The 21,759-nt window shown below is 38.5% G+C and overlaps 2 protein-coding genes across 6 annotated transcripts in view; one reads left to right on the top strand and one right to left on the bottom strand.

The window, feature by feature from the left end:
* Nucleotides 1-1,505: 1,505 nt before the first annotated feature.
* The window catches only part of STYK1 (serine/threonine/tyrosine kinase 1), a 34,636-nt gene continuing 14,382 nt past the window's right edge, over nucleotides 1,506-21,759 (bottom strand). For 3 of the 5 annotated variants that reach the window (XM_074326004.1, XM_074326003.1, XM_019744733.2), the window contains 9 exons: nucleotides 16,548-16,699; nucleotides 15,976-16,110; nucleotides 13,306-13,572; nucleotides 12,372-12,553; nucleotides 10,472-10,555; nucleotides 8,122-8,330; nucleotides 6,491-6,531; nucleotides 5,806-5,902; nucleotides 1,506-2,911 (listed from right to left, as the gene is read on the bottom strand). In XM_074326004.1, coding sequence (XP_074182105.1) covers nucleotides 2,707-2,911; nucleotides 5,806-5,902; nucleotides 6,491-6,531; nucleotides 8,122-8,330; nucleotides 10,472-10,555; nucleotides 12,372-12,553; nucleotides 13,306-13,572; nucleotides 15,976-16,110; nucleotides 16,548-16,611 — 1,284 coding nt within the window. In that variant the 5' untranslated portion in view covers nucleotides 16,612-16,699 and the 3' untranslated portion in view covers nucleotides 1,506-2,706. The other 2 variants (XM_074326005.1, XM_019744732.2) reach the window with 2 other exon arrangements.
* LOC109454273 (uncharacterized) overlaps nucleotides 12,360-21,759 on the top strand; it is a 107,555-nt gene continuing 98,155 nt past the window's right edge. Inside the window, exon 1 of the mRNA XM_074326007.1 lies at nucleotides 12,360-12,494. The gene's annotated coding sequence lies outside the window, so the exon portion shown is untranslated. The remainder of the gene's footprint in view (nucleotides 12,495-21,759) is intronic.

Below are 21,759 nucleotides of genomic sequence, written 5' to 3'. Positions count from 1 at the left end.
AAAACCTGGGAAGTCCCAGGTAAACTCGGATGACTCAGTCACTGTACCTACTACAAGAATAACCCACAGAAATTTGACCACAGTATCTATGAAAATACAGGCAGTAATCCATTTGGTTTGTTTTTTGTAGGGAGCCTCATTCAATCTCGTTAGATTCCCTAATGCATTTCTTTCAGATTTTTGACACATATGCTAGCATTTATGCTTACCTAAACAGCTACAGATACCAGATCTGTGACTGTAAATAGAGCTTATGGAATGCACAGTGTTAAAATCTTTATCTGTGGTCCAGTTACTGTCTCTATGCCCTGAAAAGACTTCTGAGGTCAAGACTAATCCTCTCTAATCCTGTTTTTAAAATGAATTGCGAAAATATATTAATCCTTCATATATTTAGCAAAAAACAAAAACAAGAAAAAAAGCCAAAATGTGGTATCTCTCATATCATAAGGATTGCAAAGTAATAAAGCATAGGCTGCTTTGTGGTCTTGGATGTTATACAACAGAGATATGGAAATGTTGTGAATGGCTATTGAGCACTTGAAATGTGTCTAGTGAGAATGAGGAACTGAATTTTTTTATTTTAAAATATTAATCTGTATGAATTTAGATTAATATTTAAATGCAACATGTGTCCTCTGGCTATGGTGTTGGACAGTGAAGTTATATAAGACCCGTTTCATACACTTTTACTTGGGCTGGAAATAGTGAAAATATTTTTCGAACATTAAGAAATCTCAATACCAGTTTTTGTAGGCTTCAATTTAGGGCATGCTTACTGGTATCACCACTACAGTTTATTCAATTCATAATGTACAAATGCCCACACAAATATGTATATAATGTCTCTTACTTTCTAGGCTGTAATCAAAAGCTCTCTGTTCCTTTTATCCAACACCTAGCACAACATCTAACAGTGTTGTCCTTAAACTTACCACTCAATTTTTTAAAAAATATTTAAATAAATAAATATTTTGTAAATTTGACTTAAATGAACAGCCAAGAAACAATGAAATTCCAGAGGACTTCATCATTTTGTGCCAAGCCACTCAAACTTCCTTCTCTCTACTGCTACTTACCATCCATTTAAATCCTGACTAGTTCATTGCGGTATTCCTACAGGTGCAAAAATCATTGCTTAATTGGATGACTCATCATGACTCCATCAGGAGTCTAACTTTTATGAAATTTTCAACTGCCAGTCATCTTTCCTACAGCCTTAGATGTCCCACCCAGAGTACCTGAGTGAGTATTCTTTAAAATCACAGATCACATGTCCAACTGAATTGTCATCATCATGATATTTTCAGGATTTTGAAATAGGAGGAGACTCTTCCCATCCTCCAGAAGCTCACACAGAAATGATTACTTCATCATTTTAGTCCTGTGGTGCTTGTACCATACCATCATCTTTAGGCAGGCCCTGCCTTGCAGTGTGACTGACAAACAGAGGTTCTCTTCTCGACCACAGATTTTAAATGAAAAAGATATGAAAGATTCTAGAATAGGAAGAGAAAAAGGAACCTAACATTTATTGAGTACATATTACGTGCCAGATACTGTACAAATACATACTCTCATTCAGTCCTCACAACAACCCTGTGAGGTAAGTATTATCCCCATTTATCCGTTTTCTGCCAATGTAGATTGTCTCTTGAATTTTTCTGTTGACGTTAACTTCCATTTATTTGCTTTTATCCTCCCTATTGTAAAGATGTTAGCAGCTGTATACTAGAAAAGCCCACTTTCACTAAGTGAATATTAATGAAATAAGTTTCACAGTACATCAACGGATGATTGAAAATCAGAAGCTACCATCCTTCTGTCTCAGGTGATGTCCTTTGCTAGCCCTTGTTAAAGACCTTCTGGCCTATTAAGCATTCTTGCTTGATTTCCACATTCCCTATTTGTTAAACACACACAGTATATCCATCATGAGCCTGACTCTCCAGTCTCAGTTGCCTTAGTCTTACAGGGACCAGGAAGCTGGCCTGATGAACACATGTTGAATGTTCCAAATCATAAAATGACCCCTCCAGCTTCTCGTTAAAACCACCAGGGTTCACCTGTGTTACTATTAGGGAAAAGGGGGCTATCTTTCTCTTACCTATGCTCAGGGGAAACTCAGAAGTTTTCCTTCACAGTTCTCCTCCAGCCCTGCATGAAGGGGCCAGGACTGAGGAATGTGACATCCTTTCTCCACCTTCTCTTTGAAGGATGTCCTTAGTCCATCTATACCCCTGAGCAAACAGGACCTTTAATTTTCTCTCATCAAGTGCTTTATTGGCTTTCTAGTCCCTCATTTGACTCTTAATTTCTGTGGACCTTATAATAGTCTAGATAAAAGCATCCTTCAGGAGGAAACTAGCCTGTGGTGGGAGCAACCAGCTTATTTGTACTGTGCCCCAGCAAACATCGCAGATTTCTAAAACCTTCTGTGCAGTGAGTGACACTGGCTACCACTTCTACCCTGAGTCTTCAGGATTGAGACAGCAGAAATGGAGTTGTATTTCTCAGCCTCAAGGGCGTGCAGCGTGTAGAGTTTCACCCAGCATCTCTTCACAAATCTAGGGAAATGTATGGGGGAAATCCAGGATCCATGTCCTCTCTCTCTTTACGTCCCACTAGAAAGTCCATCCTCTGTTCTTGGAGAAATTGGTTCCAAAAGTATATGATCACCCATGGATGTTCCCTGCCCTGGGACCGTCAAAGGAAGCTGTGGCTGTAGGAGAGGCTGTCCACGCTGATGCCTGCCACGGCTGCATACAGCTCGGGTACCACCAGCTCTGGTACCTGCAGCACCGCCTTGTCATCTGCAGTTTGAGCAGCAGTTTCTAGTCGCGAGCGTAGCTCTCTGAGGGAAGGGCGGCTGTCCTCACTCCAGCGCCAGCAGGACTTCATAAGACCATACCTGCAAGGGAAATGAGAGACACTGACTTCCCTGACCAGGCAAGTGTATGAGAAACATATCTCCTAACAAACTTGAACAAAAAAGTGCTACATTTCTTTAATCTACTTCTCATTGTCTTGTCTCTCATATTCTTCCCAGAGATTAATATTCATCTCATCTTCTTAATACTTAGTCTCTTAAAATCATCTTCTCAACAGCACCCTCTTTATAATAGAAATGACTGAAGATTCCTCAGAGTACAATCAGTATGACAGAACAGTTCGCTGTTTTTCCTTCCCCATTCTATTGCCAAATGCTCTTTCAGAAGTCAGGTGTTCTCATCTTTAGATGTTACTCACTTGCAGCATTCCAGACCATTGCTACAATTTATGTACCAGTAGAAGCTACATTAAAGCCAGGAAAATAAGAAGTTATGGAATAATATGATTCATACTAATTTTAGGTGTTCCCTTCCGTGTTAATCGAGGTCATTTCCCCCTTTTTAAGTTCTTCCGGAAATTGCCTTAATCTAGATAAAAGTACTTTTATCCATCTTTTCTTCAATCCAGTTTAGAGAACGTATAACGCTGTCTGTTTTCAAATACTTTTATCATGTACCACCCCTGCTCAAGAACCTACAGTAGTTTTCCACCGCCTACCACATGATGTCAACATCCTACCGCCAGCTGTCTCCCACACAGGCCTGGCCTAACTGAAGCCCTCTCCTCCAGCCCAGTGTCTTGCTATGTCCTACACGTGCTATTAACACCCAGCGCTGCCTTTGCTCATGCTATGCCCAAAGCCTTGAAATCTCCGTCGTCATCATTCCCTAGGTGTGTTTTAAATCTCAATTCCTCTGTGAAACCTTCCCTTATAAACCTCAGCCCACCATATTTCCCATGCTCGTTAACCTTGTACCATGAGACTTTGTGAAAGATGCTACTTTAATACTACTACCATTTACCAAGAACTTATTATATAAGGCATGGAAGTGGAACTTAACGTACATTGTTTCATTTTAGCCTCACAATAACAGAGATAGGATTATCATTTTACCTATTTTAAGATAAATAAACAATGTGCAGTAAAATAACAGGACTAGGACTGAGCATGTGTCCTTTTGACTCTATGAGAGGAATCTGAGCTTTTAACCATTTTACTTACTACCTAACACTTTATATTGATTTTCATGTTTTTCAGGTATCTCCTTATCCAATGTTAAGTTCTTCAAGATTAGGTATTTTATCAGTTACGTGTCTCCCCCCAGTGTCAAGGACAGCCTTTTACACATAGAAAGTTTGCAAGAAACATTTTTCAACAATTTCGCTCTGGTATACCCAGCCAGTATCACTATACTGTGTGTATTTGTGTGTGTGTGTGTGTGTGTGTGTGTGTGTGTGTGTGTGTGTATTTATAGTTATGATAGTTAACATTTATAATCTGCTTGATATAGTAAATGTTTATTATAGGGAAACCCAGGTACTGGAAATTTACCCTTTTGATGCTGAAAATTTTGCAAAATTTATAATTTTAATGAAAATGTATATTAATATATACATTTATAAATAATCTAAACCTTTTCTTATGTCCTATAACCATCCCTTTTTGTATTTTATTGGTTATAAAATTCTGTACGCAACTTTTAATTTTTCCATTTTTTTGCTCTATATTGGTTCACCAGCTGTCCCTTTCTGCTGACAATATTGGATTCTCCTTCTCCTGTCTTTCTAATTTCTTCCTACCACCCCTCTGGTTGGTTTCTAATGTGCTCACAGCTGGAAAAACAGATAGATAATTTTTAAAAGTTAAATATTAAATAAGAGCCAGTAAGTAACCTAGTGCAGTGGATTTTATGGCAACTATATTAGAACTGAGGCTGGCAGTCTCTGACTGAGACTGACATTTCAACAAATAAAATATTCTGTACCTGCATTGGATTTGGTCTACTTCTTACCTATTTTAGAAACTTCTGGAGGAACTAAACTATCAAATTTAGATTCATAATATAGTTGCTTCAACATGGTGTGTGTGTGTACGTGTGTATACACACACATATACATATGCAATATGTATATATATGATGTATGAGCAGATGTGTTTTACTGTGTAGGTTTGGTCTAGGGATGCACATTAGCACATAAAGGACAGCTAGGGATCAACTGAGCCACTTTGAAAAGGGCATGATTCATAGGCAGCAAAAAACACTTGGATTTCATTCTTCTTTATGGCCGAGTAGTACTCCATAAAGAAGAATGAAATCTTATCATTTGCAATGATATAGATGAGAACATTATGCCAAGTGAAATAAGTCAGACGGAGAAAGACAAATACCATATGATCTCACTTATATGTAGAATCTAAAGAATAGAAGAAATGAACAAACTGATCAGAAACAGTCTCAGAGATACAGAGGAAAAACTGAGGGCTGCTAGATGGGAGGAGGGTAGGAATGAGGGAGAAAGTGAGGGGATTAGAAAGCACAAATTGATAACCACAAGATTGCCATGGGGATAGGAAAGACAGTTTGGGGCATATAATCAATAATGTTGTAAAAATTTTTGTAGGGTATCCAATGGGCACTTGTCTTATTAGGGAGACCATTTCGTGGATGGTATAGATGCCTGACCACTGCAGTGAACACTTGAAGCTGAATAATACTGAATATACTAAATTATAGTTGAATATATATATATATATATATATATATATATATAGTCACAGGATATAGAGTACAGCAATAGTCAGTGGAATTCTAACAGCTATATACGATGTCAGGGGTAGTAGGTTGGGGGAGAGGGTTATCATTTTGTGAGGGGTATAAATGTCTAACTAGTACATTGTTTTGTACACCTGAAACTAATAATAATAATAAAATACTTGGAATGAGAGACAAGTAGGCCTTAAATGCCACTTACATGGTGTGTGTGCAGCTACTGGGTCTCTTCATGATTTTCCTTCTTTGGAGATGTTGTAGAATACTGAGAGGAGGGACTTCGGGATATGGTGGTGCCCCTGTTGGTATGGAAAGAATGAGAGTAGCAAGAGCACTGTAGGTCTGGTAGAACATCAACTATATCAACACTGTTCTCCACCCACCTGGGCTAATTGGCTGCAAAAAATAAGTTAAATATAAGCCATAGGAAAAATACTAGATACTACATATAGTTGCTCTCTAATGATCAAGTTAAGATATAACTTAGAAAATTGGGGGGGGGATGTGTTTTGGGGGAAAAAACTGATAATTTAGGAGAATGTTGAGTCTTTAGGAAAGGAACAAAGTAAAGCAAAGTGAGTAGTAGCACCTGCCCTCCCTTCCCAAATGTGAGACGGTTTTATAGTTTCTCAGTCAAATGGATTAATAAATCTGAAGACAACCTTTTTATGTTTGCTATGCAAGATCACTCATGGCATTATCCTTTGGATTTCACAACATCCCTTGGAATTGGTAAAGTGTCGAAGAAAAGAAAGCAAAAGAATGTTAAAAGGAGGAGAAGGATTTCATGCCAGCCCAGTTCATACTTCCGAGATTATACTAAAACCTCTTCTCATAGCATGTATCTTCCACGACCCCAATAAACATACTTGCATACAGGTACATACCTAGAGTCACCATCTCATAAAGCAGGATTCCAAAGGACCAGCTATAAAAGAAACAAAGTCATTTACTTAATTTCAATTTCTGCCTTTCCTAAAGAGAGCTCACATAAATATCAGAGGCCTTCAGTAAGAACTCTATAAAGAAGGCAGTGAAAGGGAACAGAAAGTGTCAATAAGCCAAGTAATAGTGCCATTAGAAAGCATTTCTGTCTAATCCCCTTGGAGGCTAATATCTTTGAGAACTGGATTTATGTCTCCTTTCTTCTTTATTTCATATTAATAGATGTTTACTATTATTGGCTAAATTGTATGTGTGTGTTTATGCAAACACATTCATCCAAACATAAAGAAATTCCCCTCTGCTTATTTTTCATTCTTTCTATTCCTTCCTGCTGAAATACCAGCTTTTATTCTTAGTACAAAGCCAAGTGAGTTTTATCATTTATCTACTATTTCCTCAGCAGATCTAATTGCCCAAATCTAGGAAAAATATTAACAGAATAAGCCTTGTACATAATTGGAATAGGTATTTGCTTAAGCAGTATGATTTAAGGGATGTATTTCTCTATTCCATAATATCATCATTAAATGAGCAGTATTTCCTAGTTACGCTTATTACTCCCAGAACTCTGTTGAAAAGCAGATGTTAGTGCAGCAGCAATGGAAGTCTCTTAATTGACTCACCATATTAACCAACATTCTAAATTTCCTCTGCTGCTCATGACATTCGTGGCTAGTAAGATACTCTATGTTACGCCCATGTACTTCTCTAATCAGTTGAGTTATATGGTTACCAAAAGTCAGTTGTGATTCTTCACAGTCCTGTTTATGCCAATCATATGTGTAAATGTAATTATGTAACCAATTAAATATTATGCAAGCTGATTAAATATAAATGCAACAAAGTATTAGCTCCATGAAAAGTAGGTCCAATGCTTTGAAACTAGTCTATAAAAATAAGCTATGTAAAACAAAGTTGTGTCAAATTGTGTGGGTGAGACAACTGTAAAAAATTGGGGGAAATAAAAATAAATGTCTGCAGTCAAATTGCTTCACAATTGTTTTAAAGTTTCTCACTCTACTTAGACATCCCAAACTGAAACTCAAAAATAATTCATTATGAATACTGTTTATACAAGAAACAACATGTAACTTCATTTAGCAGGTCCATCCTCAGTAAAAAGTCCTTGGCTCTCCTCCAAAAAGAATGATAAATAAATATCCATTTATATATTTTAAGGTAAATGTTTTGAAATACATATATTTCTTTTTATTTCAATAGTTCCTGGTTTAACTGAACTTTTGATTAAGTGGACCCATCTCTTTCAGATAAAAGGTACTCTATTAGATTAAGTCCTTGGATATGAGTGTGAATAATCTTTTCATTTTTCTTTTTGCTTTCCTAATTATGGCTGCTAATCTAATGCAGAAGGAATACTTCAAAAGACACTAAAAAGAATTGTAGCCAGTGCCAAATATGAGCTCTGTCACATAATACAAATTTCTGCTCGAGAGTCTGTCTGACTTCTAAGTAGAGATTTCATTTGTAGACATAGCTGACAACATACAGAGTCATGGGCAGAGGACACACAGGTCAAAAGGGAAGAAATCCAAAGCACAAGAACAAACCGTACATGTCTCCTCTGATGCCAGCTGGTCTCTGCAGAAGCCGTTCTGGGGAGAGCCACTTGAGAGGTATGGTGCGAGTAGAGGAGATGGCCCCGTGGGTGTGGACTTCATAAGCCAGGCCCAGTCCACAGAGCTTAGCAGTAAGATCACATTGGATCAGAATATTCCTGGCTGCCACATCCCCATGGAACAGATGCTTATCCTGGAGAAATTCCTGTCAACATAAGATCAAAGATAGATCAGCTGTCTGAGGTCATGGCTTGGGTCACACACAAGGAGAAGCAGTCCTAGAAATCCTCAAAAACACGAGGCCATTTGTTACTCCAAACAAGTCTCATTTATAATGACTTCCAAGTCATGACAATAAATCAGACATTTTGCATTGTGATTACCAAACTGACATGAATACTGGGTTTGGAAAGTATAATCACTCACTGTGTGTCAAGCTCTAACCTCTGCCTGATTTCACCTTCCTCTCAGATAGGACCCAACTAGACACTGGAAAAATGGAGTAGGTTTCAAGTTTCTAAGAGCAGTCCCCCAAACAAGATAATATATAAAAAGAAAAAGTGAGAGTCATAATAATAAACTTATATAAAGTTTTATTACATCATCTCATTTTGTTCCTCAAATAACTAGATGAAGTGAGTTAGGGAAGTATCTTTTAGATAAATCTAAATGATTACATAAGGCCACACAGTTATTAAGTGGTAGTGACTAGAACCAGGTTTTGATAATTCATAGGAAGTACTATAAATTCTACTGATAACTCTCAATCCAGGCTGAAAATCAGAATTGACTGAGCGCTTTTTAAAAACATAAGATTTTCACCTCCAGATTCACTTAACCAAAATCGAGGAAGAGGGACCTAGTAAACTATATTTTTAAGAAGTATCAAAATGATTCTAGTAGAGCCAACAAGGCATCTATCAACCATTGTACCTGGATGGCATTGGTTTCCTGGAATCATTTCCCCCGACATCAAGCTATTCAAGGCATATGGAGAAGGGGAAAACCTATACATGACCAAAGAGCTAGAGATTGAGATCTATGATTACTAAACAAGAACCTTATGAAAAATAAAAGGTTAAGGTGATAATTTCCAATCGATGATGAAGGAAACAGTGGCCATCAGTTTTCTGAACTTTTAGAACAAATAAATTATACTGTAATGAGAAGAATTAAAGAATGTAGTGACTTTGAGGTTGTGATAAGAAAAAACAGTATGATATTGTTTTAGGACAGGTAACCTAGGGCCCTGATGAATGCTTCAGTGGGATCAGCGCCTCCCAGTGGGGTGCCTCTGTAATTACCGTTCAGAATCCAAGGTTGGCTGTATAGTGATACTCTAATTTTATCAAGGGAACATACCAACTAGGCCCTCCAGACACCATAGATAACATGGATTTATGTGATGTGCTCTCGACCTTGCCCCATGGGAACTTCAACTTTAACTACTGCTCTTTTCTCACCTCCCTACTTCTTTTTTCCTAAGCTTTCCCTCATTCCATTTAGATCCCTGATATATTTCACACCTTCAGGTGACATGATATATCAAATGCTTAAAGTAGTAGCTTTACAGAGGCCTGATTTTCTATAGCAAATGTTATCTTAAACAAAATTATCTAAATAATTTCATAGAAATAGTCATCTAAATTTCCTGAGTAATTCTAGTAAAGGTAAATGTTTTCTCTTAAACCCTGAGTTCTTTCTCTTACCTCTTTATTTAAGTTGGTTTAAAATAAAGGAATGGTCTCACTGTTGCCCTTTCTTATTCCTCCTCTTCCACCTGTTTCTCATTCTTTTTAAAGTATATGTATTTCCTATTATCTTCAGTATCAAAGCAAGTCTCCAACCAAACATGTTCTGAACTAGTATTTCTTGTTTTTCAGAAGGAAGTTACAATTGTATACTTCCTTCTGGTTCTGTAGCCTTTTACCCATTTATCTTCCCTTATCTTCTCTGAAATTGCTTCCCTTTTTGCCCCTTTTACATCTATTAATATTAGTATATATATGTGTAAGCAAGAGTATCAAGCAAATGGATAGATAGCTCTTGGCCCTGGTTTTTGACCTTTAAGACTAAAAAGCCTTTTAAAACCCTTCCTGTACTTTCTAAAAGCCCTAAGTTGACTACTTTCTGCCTAGAATTACCAATCCTAAAGTATATTATCTAAATGATTTCATAAAGTTTTGAAAATAATTTATCAGTTCCTGAGTTTCTGCCCGCTAACTTCCATTCAATTTTCTTTATAATATATACCCCATTTGAGAATACAAATATGAAAAATATGACATCAAATACCACACTAACAAGAAAAATCCCTACCATCTGTTGTCATTTTGCCCCGCTTACCAAAGCCAAGAGGACCTGCTTCCCAATGTGATATATTTGTACTTCTGAGAGATCATAGGGAAGGCCATCCATGGTCATCACATCCTAAAGAGACAGAGAAAAAAACATTATATCAAAATGACATGCACAGATTTCAAAAATATATATATGGGCAGAGATATTATTAAATGCAGATATCAAATCTAAGGAAAAGATACAACAACATAGGAAGTATAAGATTCAAGGAGAGACTGATCTGAGAGATTCTCAGATATACAGAGAAGTACAATGATTTATTGGACTAGAGAAACAATAATGTAGATGAATAACAATGAAGGAAGAACAGAATAGCAGGTAAGAAAGACAAGTATATGTAAGACTATCCACTTGTATATATAAGACTATCCACTGGATAAAGCATCAGTTTTCCTGGGGTAATGTGTGTGTCTATGTGTGTGTGTGTGTGTGTGTGTGTGTGTGTGATTAATTAAGCACATTAACTCAACACATCTTTATTGAATGCCTTAGGAACTCAGAATATAAAAGTTAGCAAAATAAACATGTCTGCTGCTTTCTGGAGTTTATAGTATGACAAACATACATGAATTACAATCAATTAATCATATTTAAATATATAGTTGCATATCTATAAGTTCCATGAAAGACATGTAAAAGAGAGTATATGATGGTGGGAAAAAGAGAGCTGATTCAGTTGGAGGAGCAAGGAAAGCTTTTGATGAGATCTGAAAGAGGAGTGGGCATTGACTCTACAAAGAGGAGAAGGGAGAAGTTTGGTGTAATGAGAAAAGCATGTGAAGATTACCTAAAATCATCCATAGAAGCATAGTAATTTTGAAAAATAGAAAGAAGCTAGTGAGGTTAGAGCACAGAACAAGTTACAGATGGCTAACCTCTTTAACAAGTTTAAAATGCCTAAAGACTCGCACATTGTCCTATTTGCAGCACTGGATGGAAGATGTGAACAGGGTCCCTTTTTCATACACATTTAGTAGTAAAATAATCAGCATATTGAGGAGACTTGATTAACATTTAACTTGTCACTGGCAAGTGAAGAACTAACTAGGGAAACGTAGCACTTCAGAATAAGAAATATATAGAGAAGTAGGGAAATTGTAAGGAAAAGGATTTGCACTTTAGTCTGGAAATTAATTTTTTTAAATATGAGTTTGAGACACAAAAACTTAAAAGCTGAATGTCTCCTCAAATCAGCCCTGGCATGTACAGTGATACTACAGAATGGAAGACACACTTAACACTAAGACAACAGAATTATAATCAGTACTAACAATAGTTGTGTTGTTAGGTAATTATTATTATAACAGCTATCATTTTGAGTACTTGCTATGTACCAGTCACTGCTATGTTTGTACATATGTAATTTCTTTTCACATTAATAACATTTATTCTTACTCTCATTTTATAGATTCAGAAAACTCGGGCTCAGAAAGGTGACTTAGCCAAAGTCACATAGCGAGTAAGAGGTGGAGACTAAAGTCCATGCTCTAAATCTGTACTGCCCATTATGGTAGCCATTAAACACCTGTGGCTATTTAAATGTGCATTACTCAAAATGATATAAAAATAAAACTTCAGTTTCTCAGTCATGTCACCACATTTCAGGTGCTCTGTAACCACATGTGATTGGGGGCACCATATTGGACAGAGCAGATATGGAACATTGCTATCATTATAAAGAGTTCTGCAGGATGGTGATAGTCACTGTTATGCTATTATAATGACTCTCTACTTTGTCATTTGTCAGGCTAATTGGGAACAATTAGCCTGACTGCTACTATAATGACTCTCTACTTTGTCATTTGCCAGGCTAATTGGACTCATGGGAACAGCTAATGAGTCAGGTCAAGCCTTTCCTTCTTAACACCTCTACCCTACTGCTCACCCGGCGACAGGTCCAGAGAAAGCTGAGCAGGTCCCCCTGGGCCATATCCTCCAACACCATATAGAGCGGCAGCCCTTCTGTGCAGCAGCCTTCCAGCTGTACCAGGTTCTGGTGCTTCCCCAGGTACTGATAGAATTGGATTCGCCCTAAGAAATCTTGAATCTCGTGGAGCCCAGCTGATTCTGTGGAGAACAGAAGAGCCATGGGCAGTGAACAGTCAGAGCATCACAGATAGGATGAGGTATGAGACAAGAAGCAACCTCAGATAAAATGAGGTATGAGGCAGGAAGCCACCTCAGGTGATTATTCTCAAGGCTCTACAGGGGAATGAACAGGGAGGAAAAGGAAATAGAAAGGGAACTAATTAAAAGATGATCCTCACTGGTCTTTTCTCAAAGGTAATATAGAATCATAGGTCTTATAGCTGAGTAGGCTTTCATCTGCCTACATAGTCATGTGTTCTGTTCACATTAAAAATTATCATGGATTAGACCTTTGATTAATATTCTTGCTTATCCTATAGTTGTTCTATATGCATCTACCATTACTGGCCATATAGGGCTAAGCTACTCACCTCCTCAATGAGAGAAAGAGAGAGAGAGAGAGAGAGAGAGAGAGACTATTAGAGAAAGAGATCATATAGTGAAGAAAAATTAAGAAACAACCTCAAAATCCTCATACAAGTAATATCCGATTTGGAAAAATCAGTTTGAACCACCTCAATAGGCAAGGTTGAGCTAGGGAAAGACTCCAAGAATAACATTTCTTTTTCAAGTTTTCACTGTCTATTTCCTTCTTATTCTGCACACAGTTGGGATCACAACTATCTATTGATTGACATCTGAATGTCTGCAAAGCCTGTTAGCATTCACTATTAGCGATGCACAGTAGAAAAGTAAAAAGGGCAAGGGAAGTCTAACACTTCCTCTGTTACCTTTTAAAGTCTTGAGGACAACACTCTTGTACTTGGCAGGGTCCCCAGTGTACATCTTGGATCGATAGATGGCCCCACAACTCCCATTGTAGATCTGCTCCAGAACTTCAGAGAGTTGCTCTCGGGGCACCTGCAGCTTAGCCAGGGCATGTGTGGAAGTTTTTAGAAGGCTTTCCACCGTTGTCTCCTTATGTGGCACAAACACGCTTCTTCTATGTTCTCCAGCTTCCTGATTTAGGCCCCTAGATGGAGGCACAGGGGCAATGCCTAGAACAAAGAGATGACACCAACCAACTTTACCCTACCCTCCGGACTCCAGGAAAGCAGAGCTTGGAACAAACTGGCAAGGAAGTTCCTTTAACAACATTGCTACTTCCTAATGTTTCCCTATGAACCAGCATCAATACCAACCTTGGAGAACTTTTATAATAATTCCATTACTTCCAAAATAACTCAAGATGGATCACTGAAAAGTAGTAATGACATTTCCTGTCTGGTTTTCTCAGGATCACAGTTTAGTATGAGTATAGAATAGAGACAATTAAGAAAGTTCCTGAATAGATACTCAAACCACAGACACCTAAAGGCGGTGGTAACTGCCAGTGGGGACTATCATTTAAGTCAGTCAAATGGCTCCCACGAGTAGAGGGGGGTATGGATAACTACTCAACTCTAAGCTATGGTTAGTCTTCCTCCCTCAAGTTGTTCCATAGTCAAATTATTCTGTATTTCCTAGAGTTTCCATCAAAAATGTCTTTTAGTCCTTTATCCCTTCCTTAGCCAACTTTTCTTCATTGGAATAGATTCATTCTCATTAAATCTCCACTCATTCATTAATTCATTCATTTATTCAACAAATTTCACTTTCTACATGCCCAGCACTGTTCTAGGTGTTGGGAATGGGCAAAGTCCAGATTCTTATGAAGATTACTTTCTAGTGGTAGGAGAGAGGAAGCAGGTAATAATATACCAGGTGATGTGTGTTATGGAGGAAAACAGGGGAATAAGAAGCATCAGTGTTCTCTTTTATGTTTGAAGGTCAGGAAAGGCCTTTGTGATGACATTTGAGAAACACCTGGAAGCAATTAGCGAGCAAGCGTACGGGTATCAGGAAGGGTATTATAGACAAAGGGAACAAGAAGTGCAAAGGTATTGAGGAAGGAGCATACCTGGCATATCTGAAGAAAAGTAATGAAGTCAGTGCAGCTGGAATTGAGTGGGATAATTGGAGAGTTACAGGACAGGAAGCCAGAGAGGGCCCAGATCAAGTAAGGCCATTGAAAGTATTTTGTCTTTTTTCATTCTAAGATGGGAGGCTACTGGGGAGTTTCAAGCAGACAATTGACAGGACTTACACTTTAAATGAATCATTCTGCTTCTCTGAGCAGAATAGATCATAAAGAGATGGGGCAGAGCAAAGATACCAGTTTGGAGCGTATTACAATGATCTCTGAAAGGTGAGAGTGACATGAGTTTATTTTGAAGATAGCGTTAACAGGATTTGCTAATGGATTGGATATGGAGTGTGAGAGAAAAAAGAGTCAAGGACATCTTTAATATTTTAGACTGAACACATAGAAAGCTGGGTTTGCCATTTGCTAAGACAGGGAGGACTCCTGGCAGAGGATATTTGTGAAGGAATTTCAGGACCTTTGTTTTGGACATTTTATATATGAGATGTGTGTTTGATCCCAACTGCAAAGTAGGTGGTTTAATACAAGAATCTGGAGTTCAAGGGGGACCATAGTCAAAATAGAGAAAGCATTTGAATCTGTAGACTTAAAATGAGATCATTTAGGAAATGACTGGAGACTTAAAAGGAAAAACATAAGTGTTGCAAGAAGAAAGAAGTATAAAATTGTTTCAAATGCTTTTGACAGGTCAAGTAAGATGAGGACTCAACATAGCTGTCATTGGTGATGTTGGAAAGAGATCTTTTGGTGGAATTGTGGAGATAAAAGCCTTATTATAATATGTGCAAAAGAGAATGTGACAAGCGTAAGTAGTCAGAGTGAGTTTAGACAACTTCTTTGAGAAGTTTATCTATTATAGTGAATTATAAGAGGATTGGGATAAAATTTAGGAGGGAGTAGGGGTCAGCCACTATAAACTTTCACATTACTGTCAAATATTTTTTTCCTTTTTTTTACTCTTAGTTTCATGTATGAGCCAATTCTCTTTCATCACATGCTCACTGGTACTCCAGAACAGCATTTATCTCCTACCTAACACTTAAAAGACTATTATGAAAGCACCTCTTTTCATCATATATTCCAAGGACACAGAGTAGGGTGGGAATGTATTATAGAGTAAAATGCCATCCCTCAACCTGATAACAAAGCCCTCGGCTTTACCCACTAGGTCGTCCAGATCCTTAGACATTCACGTGGCCAAAGATTTGATAGTGCAGTAAGACAAAGAGCACAAAAACAGGTCATGTGAGTCCTCTCTTGCCTACTTGTGTTTCAGCCAACAAGCATATACTGAGTTTCTGCTCCTGACTTCCTAGAGAAGAGTTCATCCCCCTCTCAACCGCACAGGAGGGGACCCATGCTTCCTCTCCCATTGCAGGGACCTAGACCTCTAGACTTCGGCCCGTTGAGACGGGTTTTAGTTTTATGCAGTCTCCAGCTTCCCTGGGCCTCCATCCAGCCCCAGTTTGAGCTTTACCTTGGAGTCCAGGAGACTGTTGCTGAGATCTTTGTCCTCTGATAAAAAGCCACAGGATGACCCCAACAGTGATGAGGAAGATGCCAACCAGAAGGGCTGGAACAATGATGATTTCATACTGGTCATGCTGGACAACTGGATAGGAAATTAACCAGGAAGAGAAGAGATTGAAGAAGAAGCCTAAGCTGATGTCTACACAACCACCCTTACCCATCAGTCCTCAGCTCATCATCCTGAAATGATCACCTCTTCCTTCTTCCGCTCTACTTCTAGTCACTGAAATCCCTATTGGGAGCAACTCTCTAATCAGAAATGCCAATATCCCTGTTTCTTAGCCCAAGTGTGCTCTGTGCCTCTTCTTTCATTTTTCCATTGAGATGAAGATGTAGCCTCTGGATCTCTGATTGGTACTCTCCACCCTTCAAAGACAATGACCTCTAGTGCCCATTTCTTTATCAACACTGTCTTCATTTCTCCTAAAAGTCAAATTATCCTCCTCCTGGAATCTATCCAGACCCTAGTCTTCATTACTCTAAAATCAGAAGGCAGACATCAGTGGTATCTGTACTTACTACACAATTTGTCACTGAAACTGCATTCCAGTAGCATTCGTTTCATGCCCTTCTCAGCTCCCATTGCCACACAGCTGTCTGTCCACTTCTATGCCTGACCCAAGAGAATGCCGGGAGCACGGCTGAGGATAATTCCCATGGATTCAGTCGTTCTGAAAAAAAAATTAAATGGAGCACACAGAGAACTTTAAAACACATCTACAGATTACTTGGTATTAAGTACCTGGAATTCTCTGAGTCATACATTTATCTCTGTCCATCTACCTGATATTCAGGCTGGAAGAACTTTATATTTTCCTGGCGTTTTCATCTTTTATACAGAATGTACAGCCCGATTCTGATCTTAACCTTTCATGCCATTGTTTCTCAAAGTATTTTCAAAGGCTCCCCTCCGACCCAAGACTCCTGCTCCAGTGCTCAAGTACATGTTCACAGCACCTGTCTGAGCAATTGTGGTCCATGGCTGCAGTGGGGAAGGTCTACCTCCCCTGCAGTCCTCAAGCAGGTCTGATTTTCTCTTGCTGTGTATCACTTATTTTTTAAACAAAACATTCAATTTCACTTTTATACAAAGCTAATGAAGACAGTGAGTAAATAGTTGGCAGATTTCAAGAGAAATCCATAATACCTTTTTTTTTGTATTTGCTTTCTTTGGCTTTCCTTCTCCGCATCGTCACACTACAGCCTCACAACCAACAGAAAGCATTTATCAATAAAAAATATTTAATTCTGCAGCTCTCAGAGTTCCAAGAATCTTCTCCTGCCCATCATATATAGATAGATGCAGACACTCATTCTTACTAGTATATAGATTAAAGGGAGTGTCAATACCAAACCATCTTCTTTCTCCTTTTAAACAAAAAGGAAATATATGGTTCAAAAGTAAAAAAAAAAAGTAAAATGATATACCATAAAATCTTTCTCTTAACCTATCCTCCTCCATTTATCCAGTTCCATTTCTCCTCCAATCAAACTATAGTTACTAGTGTCTTATTTAGTCTGGCCAGAGATTATTAATGGGAATTATTTTTAATTCTACTTAACCAGTATATATTTGAAAGGACACCTCCAAAAATCTGGTTCGCTCTTCCTGAAGACAACTGGTGATTACCACCCTTTCATATATCCATATATCTACAAACTTTGCCCTTTGCCCCTGACTCTATGGTCGGGAAAGCCTACTTTAATTCTGATTAATGTGAAACAGACTATGGTGATTTCCCACTGTCTAGGTACCTAAATATGTGATCTACTTTTATAATGATTTGATAACAAGGTAGTTTTAAAACTCAGAATTGTAGCTTGTATGACATACTATATTGTACATGTTACATTAGCTATATTACTCTGTCTTCCATTACATTACACATTGTGTGTTATTATTGGTACCAATAAACACAATGCTACCTATTGAGGCGAGTCTCTTAGGTCCTGAAGCACATATGTAAAGAAGTCTCCCAGCTCCCGCCTCAGCCCCTTTTCACTTTTCTTGAGCTCCATGAGCTTGTATGGGGGGATGAGAGTTAAACGATTTCCTTCTAACTCAGAAGAGAGACAGGTGTGTGGTTGGTTGACAGAAGCAGAGTAAACAGAGGAGTAGCCAGAAGGAGAAAAAGCGCAGAGAGGAGGGGGAAATCCTTATCCGTGGGTTTGTATATAGGAAGGGATCTCTGAAGTCAATGAATAATAAGACAGCAAAGTCCCTCTCACTGAGTCTGTAAGCCAAAAAGGCAAAGTGAGAGGTAGTTGAGAAAGTTCCTACAATTCTACAAGACCACATGGAAGGAAAAGCACTAATAACAGGGCAAGAAACAGAGTGCCTAGAGAGGGTGGAGTGAAGGAGAAGGTCTTAAAAATAAACAGCTCAGCAAGGAGAATTCAAAAGCTATTTGAAAATTTCTCACTGCTGTGCTCATTCTTATTTTCCTTCCCTCTTACTTCCTCTCTGTGCATTATCAAATGTAATTATTTTCACTCAGGGAGCAGCCAGTTTCATGAGCTCAGTTCTCTGAGGAATAGGTTCTGTGAGCATAACCTCTTAGCAGAGCACAAGTGGAAGAAAGGTCAGTGAGCAGCCAGCTCAAGCTTGTGAACTCTTCCCAGAAACCAAACTGCACACCCACGCATACATACTGAAGGAAGTCGTTTATAGCCCTGTGTGCACACGGATCCCCACACATGGTAGGCCACTTTCAGCTACAGGCACGTGGCCAAACATAGCGACACCCAATGACTCACACCCATGTTTATACCACTGCACCTGGATATCACATTATTATAGAGCACCCACCTCTGGATACGGTAAGACCTTTTATTGCATTTCCTGAAAAAACTTTCTCAACGTCAGTTTTATTTGTGCATAGAAAGTTTCAAGATGCTGGATGAAATGAAACGGATGCTGGAGCAAAGAAAGAAAGGTACGGTGTGGTGAGGCCCACTCAATAAATTGCTTTCCAGCTGTTTGTACAGTAAGCTCTTTCCAGTGATTACAGGTTGGCTAGATTCATTCATGCCAAATGAATCTAGAAATTTGCAGGTACACACACCACATATCCATGGAAGTCCATACAGGAAACCTTACCTCACGGAGCCCTCAAAGCACTTCTATCAAAAGATGCATATTCACTTGTAACAACAATACTCCTCTCGACGTTGTTGTTCTTCCTGCAATTATTCAGTTACCACGTGTCTTTGCCTGCCTACTCTGTGTCGAGCGGCGAAAAGGCATGCCTTGATGCCAAACTCTTCCAGGATGGCTCTGCCTATGGGTTAGAGTCTAACCCATCTGACTATTACAAGAATGTTCCTGATCAACAATTCTATACCATATGACCAATACTCTGTCCCCTTCAATTATATCTAGACTGTTTTTTCATAGTGTTTAAAACAAAAAAGGTATGTTCGCTACTGTTTCTTTTCTTAACTGGACTGTAAAATCCATAAGTATATAAAACATTATACCACAGGCCTTATCCTTTCATGCCAGCATTTCTCAAAGTATTTTTAAAGGCTCCCCTCCTACCCAAGACTCCTGTTCCAGTGCTCAAGTACACACACGGTTGCAGCACCTGTCTGAGCAATTGTGGTCCATGGCTTTGGTGGGGAAGGTCTACCTTCCCTGCAGTCCTCAAGCAGGTCTGATTTTTCTCTTGCTGTTTATCACTTATTATTTAAACAAAACATTTAATTTCATTTTTATACAGTGCTAATTGACACAATGCATAAATCATTGGCAGATTTCAAGTTCTCACTTTAGTGCCACATATTGCTAAATTCAGGGTATTAGAATCAAGAATGTGGTGAAGTTGTAAAGTTGTTTGTTCTTATATTTGATGGCTGGTAATTATGTATATAGCGTGCCTACAGTTTATACATATCTATAGTGCCAAATCTCTTCAGGCAGGATTCTAATGAAAACAATATTATTGCCTCACTTGTGATGGTGATTCCTTATTTTTTTCTCTTCTCAGTTGCTTCTGACTTCTGTTAGCATATTTTAATTCCCCTTTTGAAATGGGAATCTAGACGGGAATAGCACGGTGAAGGAGGAGCTACACATAGTAAGAGAATGAGAGTGAAATGGGAAGTGAAGTCTGTCCCAAACCTTTGCAAGAGTATAGTCTGGAGACATAGAAGTTAACGATTATAACTAGAATTGAACTAAAAATATTAATAGGAACTCACCAAACTCTTACACATCCTCACAATGCAAGCATAATGTCACACTGCATCTCTGCATCTGTTTTACAACAACACAACTCTCACAAATGACATTTCTGTTCGGTTAGCACAAAATAGTCTCCCTCACATAATCAGCAATTTACCCATGAGTGCCCTGAAGAAATTCCTTACCAAAATACGTCTACAAGTAAAACTTTAAAAATTAGATGCATTCTCTTGTACACTGTCTATGTACTGTAAAAAACTCCTTGATTGACTTCTGTATAATATGTGGTCCTGTTCCCATAAGGTGTGATTAAATCTGTTATTCCAGCCTCACCCTCAAGCTTACTGCCTGCATATGAGCACAAGTGGATCTGCCAGCCATAGTCTTTTTATATAGACAAGTGACCCACCTTCTTAGATGCACGCCATACTGGGTTAAGGAAGTTATTAATAGCTATGGGCTATGGGGCACAGGATGCAAAGACTCAAAGTGAGGATGAGAAAATATATGGAGGTAGCAGCCCCCAGAACGAGAGTACGACTCCTTGCTCAATCACTCTGTCTTCCCTCTTCTCCTCCCCCTTTCCTCCTTACTTTGAGCTATTTAACAAAGCAAACTCATTTATTGGAATGAACATGTTAAGTTAGAAGCAAGACAAAGAACCTCTCAGATCTAAAAGATTCCAGAATTACTTATCTCCAACATTCTGAAAACGATCTGTCCTTCCTGTCTTCAGATCCAATAAACATACTGAACAACTACCATGTGTCAGGTATTGTGCTAGGATGACACTAAGATTCAGACAGTAAGTTCTGAATTGGCCAGGGTTTTTTGTTGTTGTTGTTTTTTTAAACGGCAAGTAAATGGCAGAGCAAGGTTCCATACTCCAGTCTTTTAATTTCAAACCAAATGTTCCATAAACTACTTTATTGCGTGTATGTACTTGTCACTCAAATGGACAAGACCAATAGTGTCAAGAAGGATTTACGTCAGAAACTAAAAGAATCACGAAGATCGTAAGGCTGAAACCAAATTTCACCACCAAATATATCATAAATTGGAAAGTACAGATAAGTAGCATCTGCCTGTAAATGTGTTATCTAAAGTTTTATAGTGGGACAGGCGGTGTCTGCATGTCTGTCTTCTAAATGTATTCTGAAAATAAGGGTAGAATCAGAAATGTTTTCCAGTTACTCACCAGATTGTGGAATCTTGGATCCTTTTCTTTGTTTGCTCATTTCCCTGGATCTGATCCCAATCCTATTTCTATTATTTGCTTTTGGAAGGAAAGGGCCTAGTTTCCAGGCCTAGTGATCTTTCACTGTGAGCCTGAGGATCAGGAAGAGACCAGAACTCCCAGAGGACAGAGCACTGGCCTGAGAATCCCACAGCACCTCAGCTCCACCTTTCTGCTGGAGCAAACTTGTGAGAAGACAAAAGTGAATGGAAGGTTCCCACTGAAGAGAGAACCTTCTTTAAATCCAGAGAATCAGACTTGTGTAGATAACTTGCTCTATCCTGCGTGATATCTCCTAGTGTGAATGA

The sequence above is a fragment of the Rhinolophus sinicus genome, linkage group LG02, assembly GCF_036562045.2.
Source record: "Rhinolophus sinicus isolate RSC01 linkage group LG02, ASM3656204v1, whole genome shotgun sequence".
Classification (NCBI taxonomy): Eukaryota; Metazoa; Chordata; class Mammalia; order Chiroptera; family Rhinolophidae; genus Rhinolophus; species Rhinolophus sinicus.
The sequence above is the reverse complement of the archived record's forward strand: the minus strand, read 5'-3'. Positions and strand labels throughout refer to the sequence as shown.